At 33.7% G+C, this 16,287-nt stretch overlaps 1 protein-coding gene across 1 annotated transcript in view; it reads right to left on the reverse strand.

Moving 5' to 3' along the window:
* The window catches only part of LOC107447884 (uncharacterized), an 86,903-nt gene that overhangs the window by 36,654 nt on the left and 33,962 nt on the right, over positions 1-16,287 (reverse strand). Inside the window, exons 10-14 of the mRNA XM_071181291.1 lie at positions 13,968-14,037; positions 12,290-12,335; positions 10,287-10,318; positions 3,239-3,317; positions 2,334-2,518 (exon numbers count right to left, since the gene is read on the reverse strand). Of these exons, the coding sequence (XP_071037392.1) occupies positions 2,334-2,518; positions 3,239-3,317; positions 10,287-10,318; positions 12,290-12,335; positions 13,968-14,037 (412 nt within the window). The remainder of the gene's footprint in view (positions 1-2,333; positions 2,519-3,238; positions 3,318-10,286; positions 10,319-12,289; positions 12,336-13,967; positions 14,038-16,287) is intronic.

The raw sequence follows: 16,287 nt of genomic DNA on the forward strand, positions 1-16,287 counted from the left end.
TTAAATTATGATAAAATTACTTTTTAACATTCGTCAAAGATAAAAAATTTTAATTTCTAATTTATTTAGCAATTTCAAAATACCTTTGCATCAAAAAATACATGCATCTAACCAGATCGAAAAACGCAAGTCCGTATAGAGAACTGTAATGTGATAATATAATTGCAGTTGCCTAGTAGAAAAGGATAATTAATCAAGTATTGGCAACTTATTTCTTTAAGTAATGAATTACAAACAACAACAAACGTGAATTAAAAGTGACAAGTCATGAAAATCGAATCATAGTCTCGAATTTCAATCCTGAAATTACTTTATAAATGCCATTCAGGAATTCGAAATTTTTTCTTCTCTTAATAATAATTTAAGAAAAAAGAAAAGCTAAAATATGATACCGTTGTTCAATCAGTTATTTTTTTTATTTAAAATTGTCACGGGGTGTTAGTGTTATATGAGAAAGTTTTATATACCTATCTTCTTGATTTCTTCCCACCACCATTAAACGGAGAATATTTGCTTTGTGATTGGTCAGAAATTGTTCCATTGAATTTAAAATTCATAGTCAAGCTATCATGCTGTGACGAGACGAAAATCGTTCGAATGATTTCATATGAATCCAGAAATTGTCATATTTTTGTAATAAATCGAGTGGAAATCAGTAGTTCGATTGAATTTTGATTTGATTGCAAAAGCGTCTGTGCAAACTATTAGGGACAAAGGAACAAGTTTGAAAAAAGAAATAACAATGGATAGATAAAGGGTGTTCTTTAAGTTGATGTGTTAGGTTACAATTAATTTGTTTAGACGTAAAATATCCTCAGTGGTGGACGGATCATGGGTTAGAGTCCCTTTACCGTCAGGCTAACCGTGGGAGGTTCTCGGGATCTTCCTCTCACTGTAACACAATCACGAGTTAGTTCCATCAAAAAAGTCCTCCATGAAGGCAAATCTCTCCCAATACATGATCCAGTAGTTCCTTTGTCTTCTGGATTGGGTTTAAAATTACAAGGCTACGGAGTTGAACATTAGTCGTGAACCCAAAGAAACTGGGTCGGCTGTTCAACGACGGTTATAAAACAAAATAAAACAAGCACAAGATCAAATTGACACTAAATTTGATGAATTCCTCAGCAATTAATATATGCAATAAGGTCCTTATGTATGGTGGAAGGATATTCAGGCTGCCCATTTATATTGAGATGGAATAGACAGGTGTTGTAAGAGGGTGTGTGGTATAGTGGACCAAGTTGAAGAATACTGACAAATTGAAGATTGTGATGATAAAAACAGAAGATGACGAAAATTAACAGTTGAACCGGATCAGAATTAATAAAAAGCTTTTATTTCATATAGTTGCAGAGCTCGAGATACAAGATATAAATATTATTCAAAGGAATTTCAGTTGAATAAGTTTTGCATACCAATATTAATAAGGACAGGCTATGGGAGACAATCCCCCACGACCTGCCTAAACTTAAGCCAAATTTAAAAGTACATGTAATTTGTTCCCAACGGACACAGAAGCATGGGTAGGAGATCCAAAATTGGCGATTTAATAAATTATAATGTAGCCAAAACAAAGCCAACTATCATATCAATATTGGGTTTAAAATAATACCTTGGCGATCACGAGTCGCCAACAAATTTATGAGAATTATTACAACCATGCAACTGCAGCATTTTTGCGGTTAGAAATTAGAAATAAAAAGTTATAAATAGATTTTTGTTTTCATTTGAGGAGACAGTGAATTAATAAGTCTGCATTAGTAATGAAATAAAAAGTATCCGTTACATTGATCTATAAGAGAAGGATAAATATTATATGCTCATGTTCGTTTTTAAAAGATTAAGTCTTTGATTTATTTTAAATGTAATTCTATTAATAAAAATAAGCTTAAGTAGTGAAAGATATTTTAAAAGATGGAAAATAAATATGTAATGCCAATTGTGGCATCACATTATGATTGGGCAAATTTAGTTTATTTACAGGAGAAAAAATGACTTTTAAACTCAAATTTATTCAAAATCTCAGTGATTTAGGAGCTGATTTTCAGATAAGGTAAAACAATTGAATTGCTGTTAAAGTTCGAATCAGAAGTTCAGTGGATTGCGAGAAAAGATTTCATTTAAAGAATTTAATTTGACATTTAGACACTGGAGAAGGTATTTGTTTACAGGAATGAGACTATAGCATATCAATTCTTGTACCTTTATTTGTACTTTATTAGAACTGTTTTTCGCTTTAGTCTAAATTAAACAATGTAGTAACATCTTCGTTGGTGAGTTTAACATCTGCTTAAAATCTTTGAAGTCTTACTTGCTTTTTGAAGTCTTACCTAAAGTCTAACTTTTTCCTTTTTTGATGATTTATTCTGTGCACTCGAGTCTTTTTAAGAGTCAAGTTTCGAAAAGGAAATTTCAGCAAATCGAACGCTGTACTCAGGAAATCAAAAACTGCAACTAGAGATATGCCCAGCCAGATTCCGACATAGCCTCCAATGTTACCAAAATGTTCAATGTTCTAAAATAAAATCGAGAAGGTAAACACATCTATGGATAATTATACTTCTATAACGGTTCAGTTGTTATAAAATTTTACTTTTTAAGAAATGTTTATCTTATTTTAAAAAAAAGATATTCTAATTATAATAATGAAAAATAGAAATTCTTAAAAACTGTGGGATAGAAAGTTATAGAGACAAATTCGAAGACGATTAATTCAGCGCAAAAATATGTATTTATCGATGTACTATCCAATATTTAATATGTGATGTACTCTTCGATATACTATTATAATGTTTAAAATTAGGAAATTTCATTTACACTATAAATTCTTTAAAAAAATGGCCCAAAAATTTACTTACTTACAAACTTTTTACTTTAGTCTATATTGCATTGCTTTGCATTACATTGTATTGTATTGTATTGTATTGAATGAAAAATATCAAACAGGAACTGTTATACTTACAAAAAAATAGACGCTAGTATTCCTACAAGACTACAGTGTCAATAACATGTTATTAATAAATGTTTTTTAATTCGTTTATTAAAAAATGTTTTCAATGCATCAATTTATAAACTATGAGAATATTTACTACTTGAAAACTGAAAAATGAAATTATTTTGTGCTTCATTCGCGACCTTATTTGTGTCAAACATCTTGAACACAATATTCTCGGCTTTCGAAATAAAATTTGATAAAAATTAAAGATGATTATGAAATATAGGTATAATAACTTACTTCAATTTTAGGACTACAGTTATATGTAGTTATTTCCAAGTTGTTCAAATCAATATTAAGGAAAATCAATTTCTCAAATCTTAAAAAAAATAATATTAAATAAATAAAAAATTTTTAAAAAATCACAGAAATTTAAGAGTTAACTGAATGACCATATTAGGTCATATAAATTTTTTTTATAATCAGAGTGTCCTGCAGTGGACTAATCGTTAAGGCACGGTTCCCAGCAGATCACAGAAGTCAAGCATCACTGACTGCGGTCAGTGTGCTGATGGGTGACCACTTGGATCAGCCTGAGTAGGGACCAAGGATGTGAGGTATCGGTCCTCGTTAAACTGTTCTACCGCAAAGTGCTCGACCTCACACGCAGAGTTACCAAAAAAGGGGAGCCATCCACTCTGCAGAGGATCAAAATTGTGATGGCATGTCTTCAGATCATTCTTCAGGAATGTTTCCCAGACCGTCGCCAATAGCCCATTGTGCTGCTCTAGTGTGACGTAAATGAACTACAAACACATCAACAATTATAATCAGAGAACAAAATTCATCTCTTATTTATAAAGACATATTAGACCACTGCCCAACTGATATTATCATGGTCGATAAAGATGGTTTTACTTATTGTATCAAGACTTTTATTTCCAAATGGCAGTATGATGTTGCTACATCACACGTGCGTCGATGTTCATCTCCTCAATAGTTTTTTCAGGTTTCGTTCTTTTAACCGCAATAGCCTTTCACTACATTTAACTTGATCAACTAATTTTTCTTATTGATTATCCCCACCCTAACTTTAACCGTGTATCACTTTGCTCTTTTCCTCGTGCCTTCTTGGCGAGTTGAGGAAGCCGCAGTGTGAGAGAAACAACGTTCTCATTTTTGATATTTTCAAGTTCTCCTCCCAATGAGTTTCTTAATGCTTCACCCCTTTTAAAGTGTAAGATGTAAAAATATTTAAATTTTAAAGCCTCTCAAATAAATGTAAAGGTAAATCATATTTTATTTAATTTAATCTTTGGCAAATTAAGATGAGCAGCAAGTGTGCCTTGTCGCCAATAGTTGGCGAGTTTCCATGGTAACAATCACCAAATCTACAATCCAGGCGTTTACGAATCGTCTATGCTAGAATTCCTCTTTTTAAAGGAGATAAAAAGGAAGCCTCATCCGATTCGAAATTTGAAAATGTGCGTTCCAGTAGAATAATTAGATGTGGTAAAAGGGGAGCCAGCTTCATCAAAGTGAACCAGCAGAATGTCTGATGAATAAAATAAATTTTCCTAACACTTCCTAAAGGAACTTTGTGCCCTCTTTAACTCCATTTCAAATGCACCTAATCGACCAGTTACGAAATCTGGAGATCCTTCTGGAACGAAGGATCAGGTAATTAATTTGAACAATGTTTTGCTAATGATACCATCACTCTTTTATGTTTTTATTTATTTTATTCTAAATTTATTTAAATCGTAACAATACTATAGGCAGGCACTGAATTTTTGTGCCCTTCGCCTAGGAAGATGCTGGAAGTATTACTCATTTAACGTTACCCAGTGGGCACCTGTGAACCTAAGTCACGGAGGCGAGCAACATTACCCACACCACAATGCCACAGATATCCGTTTATAGGGTGAGCCACGTTGACGCATCGTACAATAGAGAATAACACACCGAGAGAAACATCCATGCCCTGAGCGGGATTCGAACCCGCAACCATTGGCTTCGCAGTCTGGCACAATAACAGCTCAATCGTCTGGCCGGCGTATCAAAATTAATACTCTTATTCTATTCATGAAGTATGATATGCATTGGTAGATTTAGTTTTATAATTCCAATGATTTATAATGTGCTCGAATTTTGAAAAGCGAGTAGTACAATGCAATTTGGATATGATAGTAGAATTAAGAAGAAAAGAACTAGGAAAAAAGCCTCTCATTACAATTGCTTAAATTCACTGTCCGATTCAGCTGGTTAAACCCGTATGATTCGAATGCCTAATTTGATGTTCTTAAAAAAGTAATTAATATACGTTTTTTTTTAAGTTAAATGAAGGGAACTTACCATATTTTATGTATTTTTAAATTCAAACATATGATAGTATTATTAAAAATATTGTATTAATTAAATCGGTTAACTCTCATCTTTCAGAGTCTTTACTTTTGATAAATTAAAATGTTTAAAAGATATGATAAAATATCCCAATTTAATGTTGTTGTTTTTTTTTTTAACAAAAAACAAGTTGAAAAATTATTTTTTGCCTAATTATTATTATATCGCTATACAAATAAGTGTTATTGAAATTTAGAAGGATATTTGAATCGTGTTCTAATTCTTTTGTTAAATACTATCAAGTGAGGGTTTTTCGGTAATCCTTAAGTAATTAATCCTTAATTAATATTATTATTTTTTTAAAAAAAGAATTGTAATTACGAACAGACAAATAATTTTACCTCAACTTTTTTTCTTTGCTCTTTTTTCCCCACCTAACCTAGTTATTTTTTTTGTCATCTAAAATTCTCCATTCAAAAATAATTTGCTTTTTTCCGCTGTTTTAGTTAAAGCATCTGGAGTATCGATTCTGTTGAATTAATTATTATCATTATTTTTAATTAAAAATAAAGCCTGGAAAGAGCTGCGAATCAATACTAACTATAAATGACGATCTTTCGAAAATTTAAAAGTTAATAGTATAGATTTTTAATAAAATTGTCTCCTTCACTATTAAGTTAAAATTTATAGATTTTATATATTTTTCTATTTTATAACCGTCGCTAAACAGCCAACCCAATTTTTGATGGCTTACGACTACTAATGTTCAACTCCGTAGCCTTGAACCCGACCCAGAAGACAAGAGAACTCCTGGATCAAGCATTGGGAGTAATTTGCCTTCATAGGGGGCTTTTTTATGGAACTAACCAGCGTTTGCGTTACATGGAGAGGAAAACCACACGAAAAACCCAAGGTCAGTCTGATGACAAGGGGACTTTAACCCATGATCTGCCTACCACTGAGAATATTTTATGTCAGCACTGTGGTCAGTGCAAGCCGGATGCGGAATTCGTATCAACAAGCCATCCCTGGAATTCGAACCTGGTTCACCTCAGTGGCTGGCGAACTCTCTATCCCCCGAGCCATCGCGGCTCAAATTATGTAGAATGGCAGAGATTGATAAAAGGTTCTACTACAAAATAAATATTAGAAATCTTTTTATCACATTTTATATTCTCAGAAATGTTAAATCCGCATAGTTATCTAATATAATAAAATTTATTTCTTGTAAAGCCATTTCTGATCCTTTAATTTGGACAGACGATTCAAGCAATAATTTTTATGTACTGATCTAGAGAATCGTTCAGAATTGCTACTTTTGTACATTTATTTAAGCAGCACTGGAACTGCACAATGGGCTATTGGCGACGGCCTGGGAAGTATCCCTGAGGATGATCCAAAGGCATACCATCGCAATTTTGATCCTCTGCAGAGGGGATCGCTCTCTTGCTTTGGTAGACCAGCGGCTTGGGCGCGAAATTGAGCATTTTATGGTAGATCAGCTTAACGAGGACCAATACCATGCACCCTCGATCCCAACGCAGACTGACTAAACTGGTCACAGACTAGCTTATTGATAGCAGCCAGTGATGCTTGACTTCTGTGTTCTACTGGGGACCATGTATTTACTATCAGTCCACTGTGGGACCGTTCAAAAATTCGATACAAATTTTTCTCATAGAAATTACCCATTGTTAAAATATTTACTGCAGTACTTTTTTTCTTTCATTACTTTAAAACATTGTTCCTCAACCGGAGTGATATCGCCACTCTGGGGGCTGCGGGAGTATGCTGAGGGACGGTGGACTTGTTTCGGGTGGTTGGGGGAGGCGTTGGGTATATTTTGAGAGGTAGGGGCGTTGAGAATGTTTTGTCATTGAAATTTAATTTTAATACTTCCAAATAAAATTACTATATTAAGATTTATTTAATAAATAAAATTAATCCAAAAGTAATATTAAAGAAAAAAAGATTAAATTAATATAATAAATTAAGATGATCTGATACTTCATTTGTGCAAGCAATAAAATGATCTCCGATCCGAACCAGCACAGCGCAGAGCAAGTTTTTGCCTCCGACTCATTCAAGTCATTTGGTGGAAATTGAAGTGCATGCGCTTTTAGTATGGATGTTCAATTTAACCCTTGTTTCTGATGAGGGTTTTTGTTTTCTACCTTACAGCTTTGTTCCCAGTCAGTTTCGATGAGATTTTATTGTGTATTTGGCCAAGTACGTGAGAGAAATAGCTCCTTATGGTAAATCATTTATTAATTTGAAGATATATATGATTTTCTTTCATCGTTTGCATATTGCAGCCACCAACAATGTCGGCTAACATAAAGAAGTGTCGTCAATACATTGCCAAAAGTTTGGATTTGTTCAATTGCTGTCGAACTCTCAACTTACCATGTGTATTTTGTAACAAAGTTTTATCTAATGAGGGAATGGAATCTATCCGTTATCAGGAGCATTTGCAAAAAATAATCCTGACAAACAAAATAAAGATTTGTTATTTGTTACGAACATCGAAGACAAGTTTCTGAAGGCACTTACGGTCTCAGGCTTACTAGCAACCTCATCACAAAAATGCGACGATGGTTTGATAGCATCTTATAGTATATCAAAATTAATTGCTAAATCTGGGAAAGCACATATCATCGGCAAAGAGTTGATACTGCCGGCTATCAAAAAAGTTTGAAGAACAGTTTTTTCAAACTTTCAACAGAAACAGAAAGATTGGCATCCAGTCTCATCCAATCTAATCAAAAATATCCCATTAAGCAGCGATACAGTGGGCTGTCGAATTGATGAGATGGCTAAAGACGAAGTTTCTTTATGCAAACTTCTGATATTCAACGAATTTTCCCTTTAAGTTGATGAATCAACCTTGCCAAATAATGTAGGTTTTACTGTTGGAGTACGTCAGGTTTATGAAAGAAAGAAAAAATTAGGAGGTGAAGCTTTTTGCTTGATTGTAGATACCAAAAGGGACCCAATCTATTTTAAATTGTGTCAAAGATTATTTTAAAGAGAAAAACAATCCTCTTGTGAATATTATGTCTGTAGCCACTGATTGAGCTACTGCAATAGAGGTTCGACATGGTGGGTTTATCGCCGTTTTGAAGAGAAACGTACCAAATATTTTAGTTGTTCATTGCCTGATTCACAGATATCATATACATATATTATATCTTTATATTATATCTCGTTGACTGTTTGCATCAGGCATTGCGATTTGTCACATCTGAACAAAATTCGCTGTAATGCTCTCAACGATTGATTCACACAGCTATGTAAATAATTAATGAAGAATATCGCTTGCTTCTGCAAACCGAAATTCACAGGCTATCCAAAGGCGCCTGTCTCAATAGGTATTCGACTCTGTGCTTGAGTTTCACGAAGACAGAGATGTAGCTATGAGAGGCAAATTGATAGAATTTAAGAATGACGCTGACTGTTTTATTTGTTAAATTTAATGATAATAATTTAAAATTTCAAGCTCAATTTGAACCCTTTCTAAAAAATTCATGAAAGCAGAATTTTGGTAGTAATGAGTTCAACCAATTTCCAATCTCTTCGTATATTAAAAAGAATGACGAAATTCTCTCTGGTGATACACAAGAATATTGCAAACACCTTGACTCTCTGTACATGGACTTTTCGGAAAGAACCCTGGAAGTCCCTGAATTGGTTATGAACCCTTTTGTGAATATTGAAACAGCAGCTGTTCACATTCAGGAGGAATTGGTCGAACTTTAAACTAGCAATGAAGCTTTGAAATAGTGAGTGTGTCACAGAGTTTTTGCTTCAATGTAACGTCAGTCGCCTCTTCCCTGGTCTGTGGACTAATGTCAAAAATTTTTAATTGGCTTCCTCTTCTCCTACCTTGTCGATTCAGTGTAGTTACGGATCTAGTCACAAAAAGAGAAACGAAAAGAGAACGAAAACGTGAAGCGAAGAGACTTGCATCTTCACCTCACTGAAATTATTGAACTGAATATTAAGAAACTGGCTCTGGACTATCAAGTACAATCATCCCGTTGACATAGTTACTTGATTGTTCAGTTGATACTACTTTTCAGTGTAAGGAAGTTATTTTTAGGTGTTTTTGAAAAATTATGTCACTAAGAGCAAATGATTCTTTTTAAGCATAGTTTTCTTTGTTGTATTTTTTTTTCATTACCATATTTATTTTGATTATGCCAATTAGACTGCGATTAACTGCCGGGAGAAAAGTATCGAATTAACTTAAACATTTAAAAAAAAAGGAATCCAAACAAATTGAATGCATAAAAAATTGCCTAAAAATTATGCATTTTATAATTCAGTACACTCATTGCGTCCCCATGCTCCAAACAACTTGATTTTCAACAAAGGGTGCGTTGAGAAGTTTTTTCCTCCTCAAGGGGTCGGCAACGTTAAAAAGGTTGAGAGTCTATGCTTTAAAACGTAACAATAGGGATGTTTACAGATCTAATTAATCATGAAAAGTTTATTAAACGTTCTCTTAATAATTAATACTCTTCATACATTTTAGCAGGTAAGCTCAAGTAAAATCAACGTAAGGGGAGACACCGCAAAGTATTTTGTAAATAGTATCTGAATATTTTGTTTCGCGCTTTTGAAACGTGTTTCTATAATATGATGCGTTATAAGCCTAAAGACTGATTATAGTTTATCTTTCATGCCATATCTTTCATGTTATCATTCATATCAAATCATGTCAAGAGTGGAATTTGAAAAATATGCATAATGGGGTTCTGAAAAATATTCTATAACATGGTGAATCATTAAAGGCATCAACACATTTTCGGTTGTCGGGTACTTCATAATGATTAAAAAATATGACTGTTTTTCAGCAATTTCGTTATAATATGCTACACGTAGTTTTCATGTATTTGACAAGGTTAATAAAACATTTAATAAAAGCGGTGATTACGGATGGACTTGTAAGATTAGCAATAAATGGGATCTATGAATATGAAATACTATTGAATCTTCTTACGGCTTTTTTTCTTGATCAACACTGCATTTTCCCTGGAAAAAAAAATTCAAATCAGTGGCAAAAATAGTCTCTCTAAAGAAAGTGTTTTTTAAATGGTTTCAAGAAAATCAAAAGTAGAAATATAATGTAATCTTGTACAGTCTCTGGCCAAATTATCAGATGCCCTATAATATTCCATGTTAAATCTTAATTATCAGGTAATACTATACAGCTTTATTGTTTTTAAGCAGCTGAAAATGGTTTGTACTTGCTTATGTTCGTGCATCAATTGGTTCATATTGTAATGCAGTACGTTAAAAATAAATAAAAATAGGAAATATATAAGGAGTCTCTTGAATAAAAACCCATTACATGAATGTTTGAACATAAAAGTATTGCATATAAACTCGTTCAAAACATGTAAGTATTAAAAAACTAGATCGTGTCTAATATTTTGGTCTAATTATTATAATATACTAATATAATACTTGCTGAAATAAATATTCTTTACTTCTAAAATATATCGTCTAATTTGTCCAATCGTCGAATTTATATTAAATATCGTCTAATTTAGCCATCTGATACACGAAGGTACACAAGTGCGTAAAGGTATCAGTCGCGTAGAAACAATAAAGCTGTATATAATCACCTGATAATTAAGATTTTACATAGAATCTTTTAGTGCGTCTAATAATTTGGCCAGGAACAGTGTATATAAAAAGCAAAGTCATCACGCACTCATCACTCAAACTTCCAAAGCAGTTAGAAAACTAAATATAGTTGTACTACTTGCAGTTATTTAATGTTACTTGCCAATACCATCAAGACTGATAAGGGAAATCAAGTGACATGAAGATAGAGGGGTGCGTTTTTGTTTTTGAGTGGCGCCATCTATGACCAAGAATACAATTTTAGTCCGACACACGTCAAAGCTCATTTTACAGAGAGGACCAATAAATTTATCCACCGATCGTAATTATGGACTGATTCAGAAAACGATCAAGAATTGATTTGTTATGAAAACTTGGAGAACTTAGAAACCTCGATAAATTTAACATGCGCACACTGGGATCCATCAGTAATCGGAATTCAGACTCACAAGCCTACAGACCAGGCTGTTCCGGTTCCATTATTATTGTACTTCCACCCAGCTGTGTGTATAATAGAGAAGTAATCATCTTCCTTTCTAGTTCCGTTGCAATAACATGCGAAACTGTCTAGTTCATACAAATACTTCTTTTCTCGCATCTTTTCCTTGTATCTAGCTCTTTAATTTGAGAGGTTGTTTAATTCTTTTATTTCGCAAATAACTGTTGATAAAATGAAACAGTAGGCGATGAAAAAAAACCTTCTTCAATTTACAACAAGATGGGGATCTTTAACATTATGCTAATTATTATGCATCTGCTAAGGTGTTAAATTTAACCATGTTATCCGCCGTAGAAGCTACCGATTAGGAAGCGAAGTTAAAAACCAATATATTGTCATTTGCAGTTGGTGTAAGTCAGTTTTTTCCTGCAAGACAATGCATCAATTTAAGTCCAAAAAACCTTCAGAGTGAAGGTGTTTTGGATAATAGGATGCTTGTCATGGATAGAAAAGCAGGGACTATCCTTAGTAGAATTGTATACACCAAAAAACAGCAGTTTGAGTCTGTGGCAAAATTGAAGGCTGGGATGATAGTGATTTTTTTCTGGAAGGCATAGAAAATGATACGCTACATCGTGTTTTTCCAGTTATGCTTGAAGACACGACAGGCAGGAACTGTTTACTCATTAGAAATGAAAGTTTGGTAATAAACTCTTTTAATACTAATACTGTTGTTTGGTTCTTGTTGAATCATGGGACATACTTTACTAGTAATTAGTAGCCCATTAAGTAATACATTTATCAAAATATTTAGACTTTAAGCCAATTATTTTATATTATTATTCAGATCATTATGCTTTTGCCCCTAGCAAATATAATTACAAATAACGTAATCTTTTACAGTATTTTTTTTAAAAAATAGTTTATAAACTTACTTCGCCTATCTCAGAAACATCCCTAGAAACGTCATAGAATACGTCACTAGAAAAATTAAAAAAAAAAAAACAATATATATTTATTTCCCTGTTTAATGTATCTTTAAATTGTAAATTTCATTATTACTTTATTAACATCTATGCGTGTAAGTTACTTCATGACTCGATAAAAGCTGTTTCTCGAAAGCTCTATCACCACATAAAATAACGGTTTTGCGAATATGCTATTTTCAAAAATACTATGAGTTTCAACAGTTATTTATGATTTTTAAGTCATGTTTAGCCTATTTTTAGCCAATTTTCTCTTTGCCAACTCTGTAAAACAGAAGCCAAGTTAATCTCAAGACCTTAATACACTCATGGGAAGCGATAAATCAAAGGAAATCTATTAATCCAAAGTTTACGACCAGAATGAGATCAAATTTGATCGACATCGATAACTTTAATTATGTCGATTTGTGCAGCTGTGATAACAGCAAAAGATTTGGATACAATGAAATATGATACACACTATATGCCATTAAAATTGCTATACTAGGAAGGCGACACACCACGAACGTGAAATTTCCAGGAAGGATAAAGCATGTTGTGGTATGCAAATGATTAGCTTATCAGTGCATTCATGCAAAGCAGGCAGTGGTAGCGACACCTACAATGTGTATAAAAGAAGAGATTTGACAGTAAGTTTCTCATACAGAAATTGAATTTGAGCATTGTTCTTGGATAAAAAAGTCTTTGTTATGCCTCGTGTAAGAAGGAGAAATGCCTAACAGCAAGTGTCTGAGTTTGATCGAGATAGAATTGTGGCCTACAGTGATTGTTTTTATTTTACCAAAGTATTGCTCCTCGCGTTGGTCGAGATCTCATGACTCTTAGCAGAATATGAAATCAATGGGTCATATGGAATGCTGGGCAAGATCTCAGCGTTCCTCTCCATCATTAACAGTCCAAAAGACAGACATGTTATCCGCATTGCCTTAAGGGATCGTACAGCTACGTCATGAACCCTCACTACTGTCGATGAATTGTGACATAATGTTGAAGCTGCAGGGAATTCTATACTTGTCTATGCTATCCAGTCTCTGTTCGACTCGATGCCGAGGAGAATGACTGCCGATATTGCTGCCAGGAGAGGCCGCTCTGAGTACTGATTGCTCAGGATCCAAATATTACGAAAATTTAAAGACTTGTTTTTCCAAATATAATGTATGTGCATAATGAATATCAGGATATTATTTGTATTAATTCCTGGTGTAGTAATTTTAATGGCCAGTAGTGCAGTTTTTCTGTTGTTATATTATTGCTTCAAATTTTATTTTTGAAAATAATTTTAATTAAATTAAAATTATAATTTGATTGGAGACATTTGAACACGAAAATATTACAATTTAGTTCTTAAGTTCGCAACTCTTTATACATATAGTATTAATCGAGTCATATTCTAATGTAACTTGAATTATGATATAAAAATTAATAAAATAAAAATGATCCATTTTTCATTCATTCAAACAATCAGCAGTTAGAAAATGCCAGAAACTTATAATTTTTAGAAACTTTTACACGCATATCGACAGAGACTCATTTTTTTTAAATACATTGCACGAAAATTAAAACTAAACCTTTTTTTCATGTGGAAATTTTTTTTGTTGAAAAATTAATTTGCGAATTAAAAACTTACAAGCACGCTGGTCTACAGTTTTTGATCCGACATTCAGAAATTTCTTTTGCTCTTTCTGGTGTAATCGTCTCTGAAATAAACAAAGATTATTACTATTTTAATGATGCCCAACAATTGCTTTTTAATTTTATCGAAAAGTTCTTTTTAACAATATCTACTGGTGCTTGCAAGAACTGCAATAACAATAAAATTAATGGCATCTACAGGGTAACAAAAAAGTATAGGGATCACTTTTGTAGTCATCTACCACTAAAGTTTTAAAACCTTTTTACATGTATAGCATACTGATCTAAAGCTCTGCTATTAGACTTTCAATTGCAATACTATTTCATAAAATCATAAAAATGCCTTTGAAGAAATTTGACAAAAAGCTGATTGGTCTAGTACAAGCTTTTTTGGAACTTCGATGGAGCCACAGGATTATACAAACCCATTTTAAAAGGAAAGGTATTGTGATTTCACTCAGCCATATCAGTCGCATCAAGAATTCAGAACTCGGATCGATGCAAAATAATGCAAAACCAAAAAGAAGTGGACAGCCAAACAAATTGAAGAAATCAGATTTGCAGAAGTTTGATAAGATGACATCAAAACCGAATCCACCAATACAGACAAGCATGGCTAAAGCTCTTAACGTGAGTCAGCAAGTTGTAAGCTATCAACTAAAACAAAAGTCGAAGAAAAAATGCCATAAAAAACCTAAATGTCATCATTTAAGTGAGAGATCGATGCAGATTAGGAGGCAACGTTCATGGCCCCTCTACAAGTCTCTCCATAAGGACAGATAGCGAAAGTTCATTACAACTGATGAATCTTGGATCTATCTATCTGATACCAATGCTAAATCTAAAGTTCAATATCTTAGCCGTGAGCAGAATAGGCGAGACTTGACACCCTCAACTACGGTGCCTCATTCCAAAGGCGTAATGGTTTGGATGGGCATATTCGCCCATGGTGTGACCAAACCTCGGTTTGTGAAACCTGGAGCCGAAATAAATTCTGAGTATTACATACAGAAGACATTAAAGCCCTTTCTTAAGGATGATTACTACAGATTGTACCCTAATGGTGATGCTGTGTCTTCCAGTAGGACTCTACCCCACCGTATGCATCTAATGTCACCCAGAAATTCCTTACAGATCAGCAAGTGCAATTCCTGAGACCAGAACAATGGATTCCAAACAGTCCTGAAGCTGCACCATGCGACTACTTCTTATGGGGACATCTGAAAAACAAACTGAATAAGTGAAGAATTTCTACATTGAGAGGCTTTCAAAGAGCTATTAGAGACGAGAAGAAGAAAACCCCCCAGGAAATCATTTTGCGGGCTCTAAATTCATGGTTGAAGCGTTGTAGACAAATCTATTATGCCGGAGGTCGACATATTGAAAAGTATCGCTAAATTTATGTAATAAATCTTGGAAATAAAAACATTCGAAAATGATCCCTATAATTTTTTGTTACCCTGTAGTTTTAAATTTACTACATAATCATGACTTAAGAGCTGAATATTAACGACTTTCGCAAAAAACACTTCGATTTAATGTTAACGACTAACATATCATCGTATATATTAACTACATTACTAACATATCAATTGTATTGAAGTTTTGGACTCCAAAAACTTTTTTGAAAATTTCTTCGATTGATTATTTCAAGAGTTGTTCTATATGGCGATAACTGGCGTTGCTGCGATGTCTGCACTGATGTAAAGAAGATTTCTGGTCGATCTGGTCCTACCAAAACAACGACAATCAGTGCCTTCAAAGCCGCGAGGGCTCAGAGGATAGAGGGTTCGCCTTCCAATACATTGTATACATTGTTCGCCTTCCAATACATTGTCTTCCAATACTGATACAAATTTCAAATCCGGTTTGCACCGACCACAGTGCTGCCGTTAAATATCCTCAGTGGTAGACGGATCATGGGTGAGAGTCCCTTCGCCTTTTCAGGCTAACCATGGATGGTTTTCACTGTTTTCTCTTCATGAAATACAAATGCAGGTTAGTTTTATCAAAAAAGTACCTCCACGAAAATAAATTTTCCCCCATTACTTGATCGAGCAGTTCCCCTGTCTTCTGGATTGGGTTGGTTACGAGGCTACGGAGTTGAATATTAGTGGTCGTAAACACAAATATTGAGTCGGCAGTTCATCGACGGTTATAAAAAAATGAAATAAAATCAGTGCTTTCAGATCCTCCAATGTGCTCTCACTAACTAGAAAAAAGTTACACTGTTAGTGAAACAATAAACGTGGAGGTCTTGCTCTCCCTCTCTCTCTCTCTCTCTCTCACTCCCTCTCTCTCTCACTCTCTCTCTC

Source organism: Parasteatoda tepidariorum, chromosome 5, assembly GCF_043381705.1.
Source record: "Parasteatoda tepidariorum isolate YZ-2023 chromosome 5, CAS_Ptep_4.0, whole genome shotgun sequence".
Lineage (NCBI taxonomy): Eukaryota > Metazoa > Arthropoda > Arachnida > Araneae > Theridiidae > Parasteatoda > Parasteatoda tepidariorum.